The following is a 22,500-nucleotide window of genomic DNA, read 5'->3' as shown; positions in this document are numbered from 1 at the left end:
ACTTGTCCTCTCAAACACATGAATAAAGTTAAATTTTTTTTTTATTTCCAGAAATATGTGCCCATGAATAGCAACTCTGAAGAGCAATTCGATTCTACACACTGAAATTAAGCCATTTTTCTAGCCATCCTCACACATGCATGCACAGAACAGCATGACCATAGAAAAGGTAACATGGTCTTCATTACAGGAAAAAATATGTCATACTGAGCATATTCTCTACAATGCTAACAAAATAATCAGCTTGAAGAATGCACAGACACTTCAAAAGCACCTTTTAATAGATCTGGCATAGTCACCACTTCTGTAGGACATGGAATGACACAACCCTGCACAAACCAACATCAGAGGGCAATGCACAGCTGTTGCGCACTCACCACCGCGATTGAAGGCTCAACTTCTGCGGGACTACCCAACATTGACACACTACAGACCATTCTGAATGCTGATCTCTCCGTCTTTGCATCACATAAAAAAATAAAATGAAAGCATATCAGACACTTGTTTGTGCTTCAACATTGCATGCTTTCTGATTACCTGCCACTTAGAGGTCACACTGTAGTTTTCATTTTTTTCTTGATCCCTTCCTTCCCTCCAGAAGTGTTACAGGCTTCCTAACAGCATATCAAAATTTAGAGAACACATGCCTACAACCTGTATTCTCGTCAATAATGAATTCGCAGGGACATAGGACCACTTTGAACATCTATTGAAATGATAGTCAAGCAAATAAAGCAGCCACTTGCTCCTTCGGCAATGAACATTTATGCTACGAGACTGTTTATAACATGACAGCTTGTTCAAGAAAGTGCGTGCTGAGCTACGAAAAATGAACAATATGTGCGGAAACTCTGGTAATCCAACCTGCCCTAGGGGCTCAGGCACTTTTGCTGAGGTCTGCTTCACGCAACAACATGGACAGGCACAGTTTAAAGAAACAGGCTGTGAAGCCAGCTAAACATAAATACATATGGTTCCAGGGCTTCCGAAATCTCTGACATCAGGACGTGGCAATAGATTTTGATGCCATATTCTCAGACAGTGATGGCAGCTTAGTTTCGAGCAACACATTACTTCACTGGACATTCCAACATCATATTCGCTTGAATTCAATGAGGTGAGACTTAAAAATGCATAAAGCCAAAGAATTGACATTTGACAAACTGGTACCAGTTGAACATTTTGACAAGGTGGCACAAACAATGGCAACAAAAGAAAATAAACAAAGAAGCACCGAACTTGCAACTAACTTTATAAGAAAACCATACAGATATGTAGCATATAATCTGTAGTGTTGACGTCATGTAACATATTTTACAGTGCATGTTATGCATGCAGTATGTCATGCACACTCAAGCAACAAATCTTCAAATTTTTATTTGTTTTCAACTTTGATAACCTGCCTGCAAGAGCATTTGTAAAAAGAAATTTGATCTTGGTTATTACAGTGCAACAACAGAAACCTAAAAAATCGTGGCTGGGGTAGAAATCTTAACAGCCACCAGTACCATTTTGCTGTTTTGGTAGTTTGTTCTTAAACAAAGAATTAAACCCAGAAATCGATGCAATAAATAAGGGCACGGTTATGTTGCGCCCTTATTACATTATGGCCAATGTTATGTTATTACATATTACAGTGCACCAGATGACGTGGCCTTCAGTGCAGCCAGGCCAAATGCAATAAATATATATATTTTTTTTTACGATTCTAGCAGAGATAGTTCAAAGTGGGATACTGCTGCAATGGGCAGCCAAAATTTTCGATGTCGTGCTTGACTACAACAGTTTGTGGTGACTCTACAAGAGCCATCAGGCCAACGGAGTTGAAAATGAATGTGCCTTAAAAACAAAAGTGGCACTTACAGAAAGAAAAATATGGTATTTTCTTACGTATATGCAATGTGTAGTGCATCTCTCAAGATGAGAGAAAGGGTGATGACATTTTTGCTCTAATTACGAGGCAATTACACTGCCATGCAATGACTTTGAAAGCACCACAGATTCTTTTTTCGCATTACATGTAGACCGGAATATTCACTTTTATGACCCAATTGCCAAGTATAAGCAGGACTGCGGTATCTTTTCAAAACTTGGGAGCCCTTGTCTTCCAAACAATGCCTTACAACATATCAGTACGCATTGTTTTCTGACGTATCCTTATGCAAAAATTACCTCATATTTACACATCAACAAACAGTTCTAAGTGACTGCCTAAATAAGATAAACGACTGGCACCCAACAGCGGGGCAGCACCTGAGACTACGTGCGCTCAAGCTTCAGTGACGCTGAACGCGTTGTTTTCAAATAGGGGGACCCGCGGGCACTGAAGCATATGACCATGTGGATGCTTTAAAAAAAAAATCGCTCCTGGCGTAAGCAGCCAAAACCACCTTGAGACCAGCTTGACAACCTAGCAAGGAGGGTGCCAAGCAACAGCCCTCTCCGGGTGCCAGTCAGGGTATTGTGCGCATCCCACAAATGTTCTCTGATGCCAACAATACTTGCTCTATCTCTACAACACCACGAGGGGGGGCCCCTGTCGATATCAAACAGCAGAAAATATCAATTGCAACTGAATACTCAGACGATCATGCACCCTTACTTTAAAAGCAAATTAAAATGTATTTTATAGGCAACGCTCGTCACTAATAATGAGTCAGAAGTGGAGAATCCTGCAAGGAGGTCTTTCAACCAACACAATCATCTCGAGTTTCCCAATTTGGTGTCAGGGATCCTTCAAGGAAACAGCTATTTGCAATAGAAAACACTTAAATTCATAGATCTTAAACCTGCTAAGGCTAATCACCACTTGATGTTCCCCCACAAGTCTAAAATTCTGTTCAGGGTCACTGTCAGATGAAAGGATGCACAATGGCAAGGTGTGTGAGCCTAATTACTGAGATCTTTGCTATCACTAGTTATCATTCATCCATTTACACAGAAAATGTTATTAGTGTCCTCATGCAATAAAAACCTGGTGATAGTATAATATTGTATTTAGAGAAAAACACGTAAGCACATTTCGTATCAAACTTATTTTTCAAGTAGTCGCCAGACAGACTACACCTAGTGACTGGTCATTGCTAAGTTCTTCATGAACTTCTATGCCGAGGCCCAGCTGAGCGTAAAGTGCGTCCGAGGCATTCGCATTTCTCAAGTGAAGAGCACCAGTTTTGCATGGCGATTCCCTGCCCCACCAACCGAAACAAATTGCTTAGTTTGTTCATGTGCACCGCAAGCTCCGGAAAGCATCCAGCCTGCGAAAGCACTGCCATTTGGAGCCCCATGTGAAAATGTAGTCCAGTCACCACAGCTGGACCGTTCATGGAGGAACTCCTCAAACATGTTGCGTCCTAGAGTGGATTATAGGGGGGGGGGACTCGAAGAGCGCTGCTGCAGAGACCAAGTGCCAAAAGTGTTTACACAGAGCACTCATGACGATCAAGCACGTACATACACAGAATGGCCTGGTCCAGCTGGTGAACCTACACAGCCTGCACTCACTTCTGCACGTTTGACAGTGCATAATGAAACTTTCGCCTATGGCTCTGGCAGGTGCCTAAGGGCATGATGCTCAAGTGGTAAGGTGACACGTATATTTTTTGTTGGTCAAGTTGGTGCATGTTTTATGAAAGGACGCAAACAAGACTAAAACAACAAGTGACGAGATGTTTGTCCATGCACTTCTTGTGTTCGTCTCATTTGGGCCTTATCCCTTCTGTAAAAGAAAGGTGAGAAAAGGGAGGTATCAGGTAGCTGGGGTACGTAAGTTCGCCCGTTTTTGCCGTATGCCGTTGTCAAAAACAAAAATAACAGTAAAAATAGGTGCACGTAAACAAAGTGAAGTTCTCCAATCAACTATAGGTGCCTTTGAACAAATTGTCGCTTTGCTGTATGGAGTGCTGCAGCTGATCGGAACAGCAGCTCTTCCATCAATAATATGGACCGCATGTGGCTCTCATACGAGCGTCAACCGCTGCCCCAATCAGCAGCAGCAGAAATTTTGACGACTTGGTGAAACTTATAAAGAAAGAAACAACTGTTTTTTCTTCTTAAAGGGCAAAACTCCTTGTGGTGTGGCTTGTGCGTCCCAATTGTGTGTAATCACACCTCGTTAATTCTTGAACCAGCCATAGAGGGCGGTACTTGTACATACGCTGAAAAATGCAAATGGTATGACACTAGAGGACGTTACTTATAGAAAACAAGGATTGATGTCACACGTACGGAAGGAGGGAGAGACGATCGCATGACCATGATCGCGTGTTCATACACCAGGGGGCGCTCTATAGTACAATAAAATCGCTGTTTTGGCATGCGCGTATTCAGAGGCTTGGCAACAGAGGATGAACAACGCTGCTGAGTGGTGTGCGCGCACGGCGGCAGCAGCTCGCGCTCGAAGAAGGACCACCGACGTGCGAGCGCGCGAGGCAGAAGCGCATCACGAAGCTGTGCAGCGGTGCCGGAACAACCCTGCAATACGACAAAGGGAGGCCGAAGTGGCGCGGCAGCAGCGTGCGGACCCAGCTTCGCCCCACTCTCCGTCATTCACTCCGTGGATATACGTTATTTTTTCTTCACTTTCAAGAATGCGTGCAGACTAAAAGCAAGCGTAATGCTGTAACCATGCCACAGCTTACCAGATTTCTAGCTTGTCTTGCCACTACTGGCAATAGTGGTTTTAGCCTCGACTGTAAGTTGACTCCCCAACCTTTGATCTCAAATAAAATAAAAAATACAGGTAATATGTTTTCCCCTACAATTGTGTGAACAAGGGATATAGCATTTATGTCCACCATCTATGCTATTGCATACATCACAATGAATTCACAAAAAGTGTTGAATGGGGACAACCAAAATTTACTAATACTGCTTTATATGCAACAGCCCCTCTTAAAATTTTCCCATTACACCTGTTGTCAACATCTGTTGAATAGAAAGGGAATCTGTAGCTGCAAAGGTCAACGGCTTAATCACTCTAATATTTCTTTGAAACGAAGAGACATTTTTCGAGGCAGGTTTGATAGAATTATCGAAGATAACTTAAGTGATCACACATTAAAAGTATGACGTGCAATATGGACGGCTTTTCAGTCATTTTGATAACTCTAAAGTTGAACACATGGTCACTGTCACTGTTAAAGACATTTCACAAATGCGGCTTGCGACCACAATTCAATGATATTTCGAAATATAATGACCTGCAAATTTTAAGTATGTCTTATATTAACCCAAAATGAGGTCAGCCGCATGTATAGCCCAAAATAACAAAACAAAATTGTGAAAGCCTTCACATTCAACTAAGGTAAAAAAAATCACAGCATATCCACGGAGTGAATGATGATGAATGGGGTGAAGCCTTTGTCAGTCCGTCCGCGCTTCCGTTCGTTCTTGCTTCCCTCCTTCCATGCGTCCATCTGTGCATCTGTCCGTGTGTCCATGCATGCATCTGTCTGTGCATCTATCCGTCTGTCATGCGTCCATCCCTACGTTCGGCCGTTTGTCCGGCTGTGCATCCGTCTATCCCTCCGCGCATCCGCCCACCCGTCCATCTATCCGTCTGCTTGTCTGCCTGTCCATCTGTGCATCCATTCGTCTGTCCATCTAGTGAACACTCTAAGCACGGCCATCTCGCATCTTTTCATTGCGATCGTAGTCTCGCGATCATCTCTCTTCTTCGCTTGTTACACATACCCGTCCATCCCCTGTGGCACATACCCACTCTCTCAGGTAAGTGCCACCGGTGGGGCTCACAACAATAATGGAGGACGCACAAGCCACGCCATAAAGAACTTTGCCCCTAAAATTCAGACTGCTTTTCTGCCCCTGCTGTCAGTGCCACTGAAACTGTGTTTTCACCAAGCTTCTGACAGTATTTTTTAAAAATTGGTGCTTTATAAAGTGGGACGTTTTCCAGCAGACAGCATGGTCAATGTGGCTGAGCATAATTTCTTTACGTACATAAAATTAGGTTAACTTAGATCTAGCCCATAAAAAGAAAAATTCGCTTTCATTTCATATGCTCATAAGCTCTAGCATGTGATCAGAAATTTAGTCAGTAGCTTCAATATCTTCTTTTCTGTCCCTAATACAGTGAGCGTGATAAGACAGACATGTGAACAAGTTGAAACACTGTTGGCAAAGGCAGGTTGCGTGAACGGACAGTGCCCTCCCCTCATTTACCAGCTAGTCTGTGTGCCACACCGCTCGAGCACTGAGAAGGAACCGCTGTTAAAGGGGAACATGATCACAGCAGCGACAATGCCATGCGTCGCCCCTTCCAGGTGTGCAGACATCGCGCATGGCACGCTAACAATACAGAGGCTAGAAAGGTTTTCCTAGTGCCGTCAACGAGGCGGTGAGGCTGAGAGTTTATGATACTAGAGGACACAACAGCTCGCTGGCACGCTTCGTTTGTGCGTGTCAGCTCGCACCCTAGCTGACGAGTTCCTCGTGTTGAAACCAGGTACAGTGAACTCTCATTAAACAGAACCTGAAGGGACTGAGAAAATGTGTTCCAATTTAACAGGAGTTCAATTTGATGAGAAGTGAACTGGGGTGCAATATGCAGGGATGAAACCAATCATATCAGAGGCAGTTGTTTCATTTAAGCAGCAGTTCTGTTTAGCAGATTTCCATTTACTGAGAGTGCAATGTATTGTGGTTGTCGTATAAGCGCATAGTGTTAACTAAACGAGAAAAAAAGACGTCTGGGAACTATGCGGGCATGTTAGCGCCTGCAAAACACCACATGCTGGCGGCATATAGTATAGCGCGCACAGAACATAGATGCAGAATGTTCAGGGTTCCAGTTCAATACCAATATTTTTCACACAATTGTATTTGAGTGTAACAATAGAAATACTCACATACAATTGTAATGGCTACATCAAGAACATTAAGTATAATAGACAATGAAACGTACGCAAGGACACTTATTTTTAGCACAAACTGTGAGTAAACACTGCAATGAAAAGAAAGGTGCATGTCAATCCAATGAAAAATAAATACGTAAAAGTAAGAATGAAGAAACAGTGAAATGAAACTTATGTACACATAGGAACCTCTCTTGATGTATTGCGCCTACTGTTGCCGCTGTATTGGTGCCGCAGAAGCTCTGAATAGGGAGATACCTTTTTTTCACATCACTTTTTTGCATAACCACACGAAACAAGTTCAAACCTTTTTTTTTTAGACATTTTTTTAGGCATTGGAGCAGTTAGAAAGATTTTCAGTTGTACGCGAGCATAATGCGAACTATTCACGACGCAGCTCGGGATAAATTTGCAACAGCTATCTAAATATCAGTCTCGTATCCAAGTTCAACAGAGTACAGGTACCCTTAACTGAGCTCCTCAATTTATTTTTTATTTTTTTCATTAGCGAAGAATATGCAGGCATGATATTTTTCCGCTTTTTTATACACTACGCATTTACTAGTGAGCTATATGAGCTTGCCATAAAGAACATCACTGCTGCATGGAGCCTTCTGTGTACGCAGCTGTGTACTGATTACGGTCCTCGGCTGCTGACCCAAAGGAGGGGGTTTCGATCCCTGACAACGGCGGTCGCATTTCAAAGAAGGCCAAATGGCAGAGACCCGTGAGCTGTGCAGTGTCAGTGCATATTAAAGAACACCAGATTATCAATTTCACCGCCAGATAATCAATTTCCGGAGCCTTCAAGTACGGCATTTCTATATATTGCAGTTTTGGGGATGTAAAACCTCAGATATTATCACGAGTACAATGAGACAAGTCCCTTTTTCAAGTCAACAAGTATGGTAGAGGCAGCTTTGAAGCAGCAAAAAAAAAAAAAAAAAAAGTGAGACATGTTTCTTATCTGCTTCCCCCCCCCCCTTTTTTCTTTATCCCTCCGGCACTGACCCATCAAGCATTCCAGCCTTTAGTTATCAAGTGTGTGTCGGGGTGCGAAGTAAGGTTCGATGATAAGCGAATAAAGAAAATTGTGAAAAAAATGATGTATCTCACACATAGTGCAGGATTTGAGTTCATGCGATGCTAGAAGTTATGCTTTGAGCAATGCATAATGAGATAATTCCTTGAGATTAGATAATGAGATAATGCATTATGCATTTGAGTTCATTGAGTAGTTTATAAAATTGAGGGCTCACGAGGGATGTGGAATTCACTAGTGCCTAAAGGCTAGCGCACGATCTTATGTCACAATGCTACACACGCTAAAGCACAGACGCAGGTTTCATCAAATAAAATGCATGCTACGGTACTTGCAACACATGCAACGCTTAAGTAGAGTCATAGCAGTGTATGTGTAACACTGATTGCATTGTTATCAAAGCAGTTAGCCAACACCACAACCGTGTTGCACTGACATCACTACTAAAATTCTTTTCAACAGAATCTTCAACCGTGGGTACAGGTGGGGCTTTGTGATAGGTCATTCCGGATGTATATACATATGTGATGTATTTTCATTCTTTCCATCTATTGAAATTTGCCAAGAAACAGGCATCTGATGCCATTCTTTGAAAGTGTGTGTGGCGCACATATCCAGCATGCTATGACCCGGGTGGGTATGCGGGTATGTGCCACACATACGTGACTGAGGGAAAGGATTTCACAAAGTACGCGACAAGAATATTTTGTTATACATTTCAGTGACCTGCTACTCGAGTTCACCCAACACTCACATACTGATTTGATGATTTTCGTTTATACCTGGTTAAGAAAAAGACAATTAGCACTCAGACATATGTAGGCAATTAGATAATAGATGGAAACACTCAAAGCATGTTTGTTCGCAATTTGAGTGATTTAAAGAAATACTGTGCAGTTAAAACTGCATTTTGAGGAAAATGTCATGTCAAGGAAGCTAAAAATACATGCACAGTGAAAAATACGTCGGGTATGTGGACCTTTTGAAAACTTTTCATATGGTCCACAAAATTAGCTTTTCACTGTCTCCCTTGTTGATCGATCTCTGAGATAACACTGAGCATTCAAATCTCCGGCTAAATTAACTGTATTTATTGGGTAGCATTTCTGAGAACATGACACTGTTGCGCTGCCACGCCAGCTGCCCCCAGCCATCAACCTCCGCTCGCCAACGCGCCAGCAACGGACTGCACCGTTGCGCGTTGCATAGAATCCAGTTTATCCGCCGCTGCTGGAGAAAGCACGCATTCACGACACTAGGAAACCCTTTCTAGCCACTGTACTGCCTGTCCTCCCTGGCCGTATCCACTTTGCTGTGGCCTGGTGCTTGATTATCGCGAGAGAGCCATGTGCTGCCTTTAATTTATCGTTCAAGCGTTTGGTGTTCCCCCTCAGTGTCGTCACACCACAGGCAAGTGTACTTGATCGGTTTTGCAAGTTTGCCAGACGACCTGCAATACTGTCATTGCTGCCCTGTGCTACACCTTCAGTTCCATGCTTGTTGACAACCTGACTCAAGTGCCTTTTCTGCACCATGCGGAGAGTCAACGAAGCTGGTCGCAGCGTCTTTTAGTGCATGGTGGCGTAGTACGCCACATCTCTTCCTGGTAGTGTATATAGGCCAAGTTTCTTGCAAGCCTAATATTCACAAACAGGAATTAGAAAGGGTGCACAGTTAACAGCACGAGGTTGTTGTGCCTTGTAAAATAAAATTGGAGTGGTGTAGCAGCAGTCTTTTCCATGCATTCAAATTAAAGATTATCTCAGCACAAGTGTTTGTTAGGAGGCATTATGTAGTCGAATGTTGCATGACATTGCTCAGGGCGAGGGTGTGCCCCAACCTTAACGGATACCACAATTCTGTTTGCACATGACATTCATGTCATGAGAGTGGTTTTTGAAGCATAAAATTTAAAGAGCAAGGAACACTGTGTAAGGATAGCTTCAACAACCTTGGTGACAGTAAATTTGTATCTTTTAAGCTCTTCATATCAAGTGAAAGAATGTACATTTGATCCTTCAACCTAGCTCTTTGTAATACACATGTGGGTACTTGTGATTAGTAACAAAGCTGATTACGGGTTTAGTGCTGCCCTGTGTTGTTTCCTCACCCATACCGTTTTCACTGCCCATTCAAGAAGTGGGTGCAGCAGCTTAAGCCACCACCTTTTAAGAGGAGAGTGACTACATGGGCGTCCCAGCAGATATGAGCACACACAATCCATCAAGGCTTGAAAGTACATATCACAGTGCCCACTCGTGAACTATGCTTGCGCAATAGTTATGATGTGGCCCCAAAACAGAACTGCATGGAGAAGGAATGTTGCACGAAAGAAAGAAATGATATGCAGAACTAACAACTACTGCTGGGAAAAATTAAGCCATAGAAAGCATTCAGAACATTCAGAATTTTTCAATATCGTGGTAGCTTGACTAGTCTGAGCTACTTTTTCATTGGGCTTGCACAGACAAGCATGTGCTGAGCATGCCTGCTTCTTTGTACAGCATCAATAGTTGCCGTTCCCTACACACCAGCATTTTCTTGCAAAACTTCGTTCATAGTTATTCGTACAACTTAAGTCTTTGTGATCATCACTGCTTCCTTTCAATTAAACAACCCCCAAAATAATTTACTCTTTGCTTCATTGTGATGTAAAGAGATACTGAGCCAAGTTCACTTCCTTAAAATGGAACGAAGAAACAAAGTGCATATACACTAAAACTAAAAAAATATGCCAAGGACAAGAGCGATCAAAGACAAGCATTTCGACGATTTAGAACAACCCCTATTGCCACTCTCCTTTCTGATTGATTGATATGTGGGGTTTAACGTCCCAAAACCACCATATGATTATGAGAGACGCCGTAGTGGAGGACTCCGGATATTTTGACCACCTGGGGTTCTTTAACGTGCACCCAAATCTGAGCACACGGGCCTACAACATTTCCGCCTCCATCGGAAATGCAGCCGCCGCAGCCGGGATTCGAAGCCGCGACCTGCGGGTCAGCAGCCGAGTACCTTAGCCACTAGACCACCACGGCGGGGCACTCTCCTTTCTCACGTTTGGTCATCACCCCATTACACGTGTAAGTGCCATCTTGTACAACCCTGCCAATCAACTAAGGAACCATTGAGATAACCGTAGAGCCTTCCTATGCTATTATACGCACAATGGTAACACTACAGATTCTTGTGGACCTTATGTGGCTGCTAGCAATAGCGCTGGAACCGGACGACTCTCTGTTCGTCGCTGCTATCAATGCCAGTGTTTATCGCTGTAATTTGACTTTTTGTTTACCAGCCACAAGTTCGGCCAAATAAACAGTTTCATTTTGAACAAGTCGTCTCTGCCTTCGTCGATGTCATGACCCCGCGACAATATTATAAGTAAAATATTATAAAACCTGAGCGAAAAAACTATGTGCGAGCCTAAACTCATTAAAAGCTGTCATTAGTATAAAAGTAGGGTTGTCCATTTCCGGGTTTTGTGTTTTTCTAAACTTGGTGAGCAAAAATCTGTTTCTTTTTTATGGATGCATTAGAAATTAGGATTTTTTAAGTCAAGTATTCAGAAGTTTCAAGTAATAAATCTATGTGAATTGATAAGTAATAATGACAGTATAAAAAAGTAGGCATACTCATAATCATGGTGTCATACTGTTTATGGATCCAACAGGATTCATTCAATTCGGTTGTTCTAAGGAAGTGTAGGCAGAGCATGGGCAGTACAAAAAGGACAGGCAAGCATGAGTGTAATACCCAGGTGTAACCTGAACCACCCTACACTGTACTGCAAGTGCATTACTTCCTCTACCATGAAACCCTAATGATGAAGACAGGTTTTCAAGAGTGCAACAAGCACAGCATACGGGGAACTTGACACCGCTTCAGGCACATTGACAAATGAGTGAGCTGAGAACCTTTTGACAGAGTCATAATTCCTAAGACAGTGGAGGTAATGCAGCAAAATGCTAAAAATCAGGGCTGTAGAAGAGGCAAGCAGCACAAAAGATATATCTCAGACGCAGCAAACATCTCTCTCTGAGAAAGGTCAACTGTATAAATAGTTACACCGCCTACATATTTCCTCAGAGACGCACACACAAATAACAATGCCCCCACCTCCGTGAAGGGAATCATGAGGAAATGCGAATGCATTTCTTGTGCCAAGAGGACACGGCGTATTAATTTCAATGGCATAAATTATTGACGAGACGAGAATTTGTATCGTAACCATTTATTTACACATTCATCAGCCAGCGAACGGTCGAGAGTGAGGTACGCGCTTCACTCCAATTATATATACGTACGAGAGGGCGAATGGCGGGAGAGCAAACGACGAGAGAAGGAGCGGCTAAGCACTGCACCTACCCTCTCCTCCACTGCTTCCACGCATGCATGAGCTCCGCCGAGCTCCCGCAATGCTAGTGCCCTCATATGCCAGAGCATGCTTCTCCTCTCCCCTCGCTCTCCGCTACTGTGCCCGCACCACCTGCTCCGGTTGCTAGGGGCGAGGGTAAGCGGGCAGCTATTGCTATGGGAGAGGAAGTGAGAGCAGAGAGAGAGAGCACCTGCCCGCACGCGAACACCACGGGACACCTGACATAGACCAACTAAGAAATGCATTCGCATTTAAAAGAGGTTCACTAAAAATGAGCAGTAGATGATGCAGTAAGCTACAGGTACAAAATGCATCAATAAAACACAGGTTCTTCAATAAAAATGAAAAGTACATTTTGACTAGTAACAGCACATCAATATGCACAGTTGATCATTAACACAGAATAAAAATGCACAACGCTACAATAAACTATGAGATACATTAGTCTTCCACAGATGGAAGGCTTTTTTTCAGACAATGCCCACAACCACACCTATGTTGGTTACTTTTCACATCAGATGGCATCTCGCGACCAGACATTCTACAGTAAAATACTTTTTCTCTTGCTATTTATACAGACAACTCGCAACAAGAGTGAACAGATGCCACAAAATAAAGGAGCCACCATCATTCACAACTCAAGCTAGGCACTCACTTGCATTCACGTTCCCAAAACCAAGAAGAAAATCGCAACTGTCGATCCTCGCTAACCTCAAACACTAAAAGTTGGTTCGCCAAAAAATACACAACAGGTTCATTCATTACTGCATCAGGTTTTCCAGAATGTGTAATGTGTAACTATAACGTAACGTGCAAAAACTGTGACACAGAACAAGGTAAGGGGCAAAGATGCCCTTGTCCTGTGCCTGAGTTTTCATGCGCTACGTTATTAGTTATGCATTACCAACAGGCCCAACTTTATACCCTTGTGTAATACGTGGTCAAAAGACACCGCGGCCCTTCAGCGTGACAAATACTCACTCAACCACCAGGAATGCTACGCAAGAGTCCCTGGAACTATAAATGCTGATCGTGCTGCCAGCCTGCCCAAGCATGATCACATCAACAGCTCCAGCGCTTTGGTTCCAGAAACCATTATCACCCGTCGCTCATCCCCACCACAACGAAAATGAAAACATCTGCCAGAAGGCCACTCCTCAACATTAGGCAAGCAGTGCCCAAAACAGCTGCAAGAATATTCTGACCAGAAACAACACCACTCTTGCCTGGATGCGGTGCACAAAATGAAAAGCCAGCACTCGTAGTCTTTGAGGACACACATGCTCAACCCGAGACAAAGCGTGTTCTTACCGTTCCGCCATGAAATAACAAAAGTGGCTTTGGAGGGATATGCCTCGCACGGCTATCGGAGCAGCATCACGGCCCCAACCAAGGCAGCACCTTTCACATGCACTTCAACAGTACCTACTGTTCTAGGGAAATCAAGTTGCAAAAAACACACCGTTTCTATGCATACGAAAATGACGCACACAGTTTGGAGCATCGAGTAATGGAGAAAACTTGTAGGTGTTACATTCCATCAATGTCAACAGAGACTTTCTTTGAGCCTATATGACCAGAGCGGAATGACGACAATAGTTAGCTGTATGCGAGTTTTGATAGGCACCTAAAGAGTGTCCCCTTCTTTAAACTGACTAAATAGGATATAGGTGTCTCTGTAAGGAAGGCGCCTGTATTAGCTGCCCCTGGTCATTCTTACCAACATTTGAGAAGATACCTCCTGTGTCTAATTAGCTATGGCGAGATGTGTTGTGGCTAGTGCTTGAAGCATGTTGTTTCGTTTCTCGGGACATTGTGTTATTTGCGTCGAGTCTGCTTAAATTCATTTTTGATTTTCTACTTGATATTTCTGTAAATTACTTCGCACCTGAAAAGTTGGTGTGTAGCCAGTCTTGAGCAAGCAGAGTGCCAGGGTCCTGGTGGATGATATGAAGCATTTTGTGGCTTTGTTCAAGGTCTAGAAGAAACTTGTTAATTTTACGTGGTCCTCATGCATGAGTTGGGGGTGTGCATGATTCTGCAATCAGTGATCGGTGTTTGCGATTCTATGCAGGATCGTTGTATGGGTGAGTTTTGCGTCTGGCCTGTTCTAAAAAATTGTATACCAGAGCGTTCTGGGCTTCTACAGTGACGTCGCCATTGTTGTATGTGCAGTTGTTAGTGCCACAGTGAATGATGAAGTGCGTTATGTACTGTGGTGCAGCGGCAATAAAATGTCAAATGTCGTGGCACCGAATGTATGGTGCATGTTCCCCTCCATGTATGGTGCATGTTCCATGTACTCGTACTGGCTGTCGCCAGTTAAAGCTATGTGTGCTAAGTAGAGATATTCAGAAATGCTCGACTTGAAATTGACTTGGCACGGGCTTTGATGCAGCAAGTTTGAAACAAGTTTGTGCATTTATGCTGCCTTGGCACTGCCTAAAGCAGCGCATTCGAAACGTGTTTGTGCTGCATTGATGGCAGTGGCAAGTCATGTTCAAGTCAAGCAGAGTTTCTGAATATGGGGGAAACCATATTTTGTCATCTTCCATTCGTGGAAATGGAAGGCAAAGAGGGAAAACAGGAAGTTAGTGCCTCAAAAAGATTAAGCTCGCTTATTAAATGAGCACCCACATCCTGTTTTCCAATTTTACATTGCAAGCTTCCCCTTCTTGCCTTTTTTCTAAATAGAATAGAGGTATATTTGTAACTTATTACAAACTGATCATTCTGTAGGTTTGTTCTATCTTGGAGTGTAGTGGACGCTGTAGGACACCATGCAAGCTCTAAACGGCTGTTTTATTTCTACCTAGAAACCAGGATAAATAAAGCACTGAAACTCAGCTCAAGGAATGTTCTGAAATCTCCAAGTTACTCTTCAGTACTGGATTACCTGTCCAAATACATGTCCAAGTTCCTCATTTACTGCTTTCTCACAAGTCTTCAGTACATCTTTTCTTGTTTTGGAATGTTAAACCCCACATATTATTATCATTACTATTATTGCAGATGTACATTTCAGTAAAATTGGCAAATAGGTATGTCAATACCAGAAATACCTTCATTTATAAACTGGTGCATGAATGAAAGCTTACTCACACTTGCGTGAACCGCTTACCCACGCGTGGGTCCTTTCCTCATCTAACTGCAGGACAGAGAAGACAAAAGCTTCTTTGTCGATAACAGATAAGCTCACCGGCTATGCCTATGCAACTCAAAGTGCTGCCCCAACACGAGCTTTCATGAGTTGAGTAGCTGCGACTGCAATGTACTACGTGTCATTGCAGCAAAGTATGGAGACAGTGTGGTTGGTTTTGCCACACAACGGGATGCACCTTACACTAAAGTGGCTCAATATCATACTCAAAAAAGAACTTCAATTCAAAGAGAGACCTCATGCATTAAAGAAAAATTCATAATCTAGGCTGGCAATTGATTCTTTCTTACAAATAGTTGTCAACACAGATAATTCAGAAAGGTATAAGCAAGTGTAATGAGCTTGACTGAGAGAAAGACTACAGCGTGCGATCATGACTGCTCAATTGAAAAATATCGAAATTCTGCAAACCTTATTCAGTCACGTATCTCGATGAAAAAAAACATACATTTCATGGGATTCTCTGAGAATACCCATAAAACTCGCTTACACATGCAATTCAACTATTAATAATTTCATGTAATAAATTACTGTGCAGCAAAGCTTCTGTTCCAGTTCATATTGGAGTGTGAAGAAACAACATAGAAATCTGGTGTGACTTTTCTTATTCTTTGTTTCTTTCATTTTTCTGCCAGTGTGTAAATTATTATTGTTACAGGGTTCACAAATGTCCCACAGAGAAAAATTCAAGGTTATTTGAGGACCTTCCAATGGTGCCGAGCAGCACCCAAAGTAGTACTTGTTTAATACATAGGATTGTTGTCAAGACATTACAGACAGCATCGCTGCACAGGAACTTGCTTGAACTTTCTTGCAGTGGGCAAGGTTCATAACTTGTGCCTCATTTATTTATTCTTATTTTAAAATGCTTCGTCCACTTCAAGTAACTTCCCTTTTATGCATTACTCCCTGCTCAACAAAAATAAGTTTATGCCAAGTTTTGGCATAAAGTACTCATAAGATGACAAGCCGAGAGATGAGGAAAAAGTAAAATAAATAATAGGATGATGCTGGAGAGAAGTAGTGAGAACACAGAAAAGAAACTGGCTTCTTCATGACCGCAAACGCAGATACATCAAACGCAAGTATATGAAAGTAGTGTCTTCACGGAACAGTTGTAAAAGCCCTCATAAAATCTATACGCGAAAAAAATAACCCCGTGCTAAGGGTGAGTGTAAAAGATCATTACCCATTTTTGATATCAACACCGCAACTGTATTTCTTCAAACAGTGATGCAAGCGCGTATTATGTCATTAGAAACATTCATGCTGACAGAACGGTAATGTTCTTGCATATGGTGTCAAAAAAGGCACTGAATCTGAAGCGAAATTTATGCTGCGGAGGCAGAACAGCAAGTTGTATGTATCAAAATATCAAGCAAGGGCCTCACTTGCACTTCATAATGACAAATTTGTGCTAGCCCCCTGAAGGGCAGATGAAAGTTTTATCTAGAATTTTTTTATTTTTATTTGCTCTCACAAGTAAGGTTTCTATACTTTCACAACAAAAAAGACTAGCGATTGTAATCAAACTCGAAGTAGGTTCAAATCGCTTTTAAAGAGCACAAGGGGGCTACCAAAACTAAAGGAAGCTCTAGAGTCCCCTGGAAATTGTCACCTGGCTGCTTGCCCTTGCATTTCGCATGAGTAGTTCACTAAAGCCACATGTCAAAATAACAATGATCGCCAAGCTCTCATGATGAAAGAAACCATTTTGAAAAAGCATATATTTGCCACATAGGCAAGCTTTGACTTACACTTTTAAAATGTGTTCTCCTCAAAATATATTTTCAGGTAACTTCTTGATTTTAAGACATCATAGCCAGATCAAGTAGTATTTTGCCCAGTTATTAGTAAAATTTTGTATTCGTAGATTATCAGTAGAATATTAGTAGAATTTTGCCCAGATGTGAGGGTGCAAGTATCTCCTTTAAAACTTGACATTGCCTGTATAATTATTACGAGCCTAAATCAACCAATTAGTATAGGCTGAGGATTCTAAGAATCCTCACACTACAATTTTGCTTGTCCGTCCTATGTGCACTTTCTTGATAGTTATTTGCATTCTACAATTAATGACGAGCTCGCAATATGAGCCATTGATGGCCGAGAACGATATAAGTTTAGTAGCATAAAAACTTTGTTAAAAACTAACAATATTTTGCACATTCTTGTGGCACAAAACAAAAGCTGTGCAACTTATTACAAAATTAATTACGTATTTGAGATCAGCATAACATCCTATATCAAAGGCAAAAAATTTCATTGCCCTAGGCTACAGATTCATAAAACTCCTTAACTGCAACACAGCCATGTAATGCAGTGAAGCATGCAAACTGAAATAAAGGCAGTTTGATGTTTAAAGGACTTTGTGGTCTTCTCCCTACCCAAAATGAGAAAAGCCAGTCAGATATTGCACCCCATTCTGTCAAGTATTGCTAAATAAATCTCGGCATTCACAAGAGAAATAATTCTAGACTCACCAAGAGCATTGGAATTTTCATTATAAAAAGCCTGCAAGGGATTTCAAGGACCTCTGTTTGCATTTTAGGCTATCTCACGATTTCAATAGATGAAAAATAAACTAACTCTATAGCTGTTTTAGACAAAGAGGTAGAGGATTGTGAATTTGATTATCACATTTCCTTTCCTTATCAGTGTAAATACAAATCTTTAATTGTAGATACTGCTTACAAGTGCCAGTAATTCAAATAAGTTGAGCAGTCATTGAATTTGAGCATTTATATTTGAAGAGAAATATGCAGTTCATCATTGCAAGAAATTTTTCCAGAGTATAGTTGAGCAACCTTTAGTTATAAAACTGCCACAATGTTCAGAGAAATGTACACTTACTAGAGTACCACAACATCGCTGTCATCAAAGCACTGCTGCCAAGGCTAACTGTTGAACTGACCAATTGCGAGTCTGTTAAAATTACGAGTCTGTTAACTACATATGTTTCATTGCTCACAAACAGCAAACCAGCGGCTCATCTTGCATGGGTGCAACAGCCGAAATTGAATTTGGAGCCATTTTTGGAGCAGCAAAATATTCCTCTTGGAGCACTAAAATCAAAATTTGGAGCAGGTTGCGGGACAACAAAAATTTGATCACTAAGGACCAAACTTGTAGCGTCATAAAAAAAGGGCTTACATTCAGAAAAAAAATGTATGCACAAGACATTCGTCCCACCTAAATTGTGCAGAGTGAACAAGCCCTGCTATATCAATGAAAGTAGTATTCTGAATCACCCCACTGATCAAACAATGATGGAGTCCACATTAGCATTTGCTGCACCTATTGAAACAATTGAAAGTCTCTGCGAATTCAATTGGAGCTCTGCCAAGCTGGCAAGCTTAAAATTTGGGACATTCGTAAAACCAAGGAGTAGGTGTGGCAAAAAATGAAGACAGACGGGCAATTTCTTTATTCAAGGGTGACAGAAATCACATTCGCTGCTCCAAAAGGTTGCCAGTAACTTTTTTAGACACAGTGATCATAGTATTACTCAATTATGCTGTGCATACACGCATGAGTAATTGAACAAAAGGTGTTGTCGGCAGGGGCGTAGCCAGAGGGTGCCATACTGGGCACACCATGGCATAAAGAGCGAAAAATGGCCATTTTACGGGAGTGCTTCTTCTGAAATTAAGGCGGTGTGAAAAAAATTTCTGGCTACGCGCCTGGTCTCCGGTGACTATCACTAACAGCCCCTTCCAAATCATATTACACTTTTCCGCAGGACACCGATGTACTGCAACGAAGGTGGCTTAAGCACCATTTTGGGCAGCTTTGAACAAGGCTAAGCAATTTTTGAACCACTGCACTTTTTACGGCGGGGTTACGTTTAAAAAAGGAATTGAAGTGCGTGTCATATATCAATTAAATATTAAATGCGAACCATTTCTCAGTGTACTCTAGCCACTTCGAGTGTGTACCTGCATATCTATCTATTTCAACGAAAGCTGTTATTGGGCTAGCTTGCAAGGCACGTTCGACCGGATTAAGTAACAACGGCACGCGCCCGTCGGTCTAGCGAAGGCACCATATGTGTCGCCAGGACAATGCGACTTTAAGCCAGAAAAATGTCTTATGTGCCATTGCTATGGCGACCAACGTGGTGGAGGGCAAAGACGGCGTTAGCTGCATTTCGACCTTGTTCACGTGTGGAAAGCGCGGCATAAGTTCCTAACCTGCTATACCGCGTTTGCTGACTAGGAAATTCATATTTTCCGTGAAGTGTTGGTGGCTGCGACAACGCTTTTTTTTCGCTTGAAGTTCTTCTTTTTTTGCTTGAAGCTGTATTCGCTGTGATCAGCGGACTGATGGGCGTGAGGCACTGTTACTTCACTTATACTTTATCTGGTCGATCACGCCTTACGAGTGTTCTTGCCTAACGAGTATATAACTTACACCGAGGTTTAGGGTTAGCATCTGCGTGCTTGGTTTGATTTCTCGCTGAAATTAACGCACCTGAGATAATTTTGAGGCACGTTGGACATTTTCGTGCAGCGTGGCGAAATTTCAGCATATTTCATGGCACAGCTCGGCGCAACAATAGGGAATCGTACCAAATTGGCACAATTAATGCTGCTGTTGCACCCCTGATCTTGAGATCTGTACTAGCATTGTCAAAATAAAAGAATACACTAGGATACCTAATTTTAGAAAAAGAACAGTTGGGCATGTTATTCAAGGGGCGGTGAACAAGAACTATGAAAAAATTACGGAAGTGTCGAAGTTCTGATTTAGAAGGTGCGACTGTTTCAATAAACTGTGTTTCATTCACATATTTTAAACAGCTGGCTATATTTCTGGAGGACTGTGAGCGTGCGTGTAGCTGTGCATGAATGGCTGTGAAGCCGGCATAGGGTGCACATGCTTTCTTTGCCTCTCCTTTACATACCTCTTCCACAAAGGACCCACCACCCCTGGCGATGCCAATCGGTACACACTTATGAAAGAGAGAACGACGGGTGCACCAGTTAAATATGATCCCCTAGTGTTCACGAGGTGACTGCTAGATGTGGAAGTTTAAGAAAAACACAGCAACTTCCTCCACTGTGCCTCTAAACAAGGTGGTGTCAAACAATCACAGCACCCAAGCTTTTATATGGCCTTTAAAACTCGACAGCAAAAAGTTTGTTTAGTATCTATTCAATCAGGTGCAGTGAGTAGCGATGCTGCAAGTATAGAAACATTTTATCAAAACCAACTGTCATTCATCTTTTACCATGCTATTCTTGAAGGAGCTCTTTCAATTAGTATAAAAAAATGTCAACAAAGCATAAATAAGTACCTACTGCTTGAAAATATGCACACAGCAGCTTTGTTTGATGCAATTCTGCTTGCTCAATTATGTAAACTCTAAAAGAAAACATTAACAGGCTTATGTAAAAATATAGTCATCACATTGTATTTACAGACAGAGTTCAGTGAAGTCGGCACAAGGGTGAAAGCTAGAGCAGAGTGGGGCTTTCAGAAAGACGTGCTACTGATGACAACAAGCCTAAACATACTGCAATGACAACACAAGGAATAGACGGATGATGATATGATACAAAAGAATACGCTAGACAGCACGCGAAAAGGACAGAGTGACAGGTCTATACAAGAGCTGCCTCCTTTAGCCAAAAACAAAAGTGATGCTGTACATGAATAATAGATATTGCCTGTAACACAATTGAAAATTACTCATTCTTTATACTGGCCAATGTTATTTGCTAATCCAAACAATACGTATCCTTATTTGAAAATTTAGAAGGAAAACCGGAAACAAATGTCAAACTCTGCAAGATGGCCGCAGTTCTGAAGGACCAAAATTGACAAGGAATGCACAAAAAGAAGGCAGTAAGCACTGATGTTAGAAGGCATTAGGCATTTAGCTCTCCAATCTACAATTAATAAAAACCAAGTTGAAATTGCTGTACAATGTATAATGCCCACTGGCAGATCAGAAAAGACTACAGGCTATACATTTTTTTTTTTCTGGAAATCGGGAAGCGAGAAATCTAGAAACATCTGTGGCTGAAGAAGACTTAGCACTTGGTTGGCACGGTCACGGCCCCCGAGAAAAACAGCTGTGAAGGTAAAGGCTGCAGCAGAGGCCCGCGGGAAGCCATAGGTCAAAGAAGGTCCCCTGGTCCTGTGGCCATCCCCGTAGCAGCAGCAGGCAGGTTCCCGCCAATGTGGCCAAGAGCAGACATGCCAGAGAACGGTCGGCGCCATTGGTGGCCTGCAGTGGCCGCTGCCAGTGGCCAGGCACCAGTGCCACCACACTGACGGCCACACGACCCATGTCTACACGAAGCACCAAGTCTTCCCAAGCAAACAGGTCCCCCTGCAACGGGCGGCCCAGCAGCAAGCATTGGCCCCTGTCTGAAGCTCACAGGATATGAAACAGCGGCCTTCTCAATAACACTGCCTCCAGAGATGAATATACCAGCCATGCGCATTGGGCACGAGCGAATAACCATAGTTACTTCTTTCACCATCCGGCATACATTTAAAACTTGTCAGTCGACCACGACGCATCATTACCCCAGTTAGAACTTTTTACTTCCGGTCATTGTCTCTGGAAAGCCCAACCAGCTACCGAATACGGACGAAGAGCCCATCAGCCTTTGAAGCTTGACACAGCACAATGTCATATTTAATGAACAGATTTAGCAAAGCAACTTGAATTCTCTTAACTGAAAGCAACCTATTGCGTAACTTGCGCAGCAAGCAGTCAAAAAGCATTGACACAAGAAATAGTGATCTAGCATAGCTTTGCTGCAATACGTTGCCTGTTAGCCATAACATGGACCATGATTTGCTGCTGCAGCACATGAGAGATAATTACAGTCTGTTTATTACTGACTAGCCTCACTTTCAGATAGAGAGAGCTCTGAAACAACAAGCCACCTAGTGCAACTAATGCCATCTAGCATCTAAAACATGGTAGAAAAACTCAACTATACAAGTAAATAAAATTGATGCACTTTCACACAGCCTGCATCATCTGCTCACGTGGTTTCACCTGCTGTATGTGCAGTCACAT

The 22,500-nt window shown here is 42.3% G+C and overlaps 1 protein-coding gene across 7 annotated transcripts in view; it reads right to left on the bottom strand.

Annotated features, from left to right (window-relative positions):
- The window catches only part of Lrch (Leucine-rich-repeats and calponin homology domain protein), a 291,082-nt gene that overhangs the window by 13,629 nt on the left and 254,953 nt on the right, over positions 1–22,500 (bottom strand). For 6 of the 7 annotated variants that reach the window (XM_075865225.1, XM_075865554.1, XM_075865305.1 and 3 more), the window contains one exon: positions 24–21,798. The exons of the other annotated variant lie outside the window; for it this stretch is intronic. In XM_075865225.1, coding sequence (XP_075721340.1) covers positions 21,517–21,798 — 282 coding nt within the window. In that variant the 3' untranslated portion in view covers positions 24–21,516. Of the gene's footprint in view, positions 1–23; positions 21,799–22,500 lie in introns of those variants that run through there. 7 annotated transcript variants of the gene reach the window in all.

Source organism: Rhipicephalus microplus, chromosome 1 (assembly GCF_043290135.1).
Source record: "Rhipicephalus microplus isolate Deutch F79 chromosome 1, USDA_Rmic, whole genome shotgun sequence".
Classification (NCBI taxonomy): domain Eukaryota; kingdom Metazoa; phylum Arthropoda; class Arachnida; order Ixodida; family Ixodidae; genus Rhipicephalus; species Rhipicephalus microplus.
Note: the sequence above shows the minus strand (reverse complement) of the source record. Positions and strands in the feature narration are given on the sequence as shown.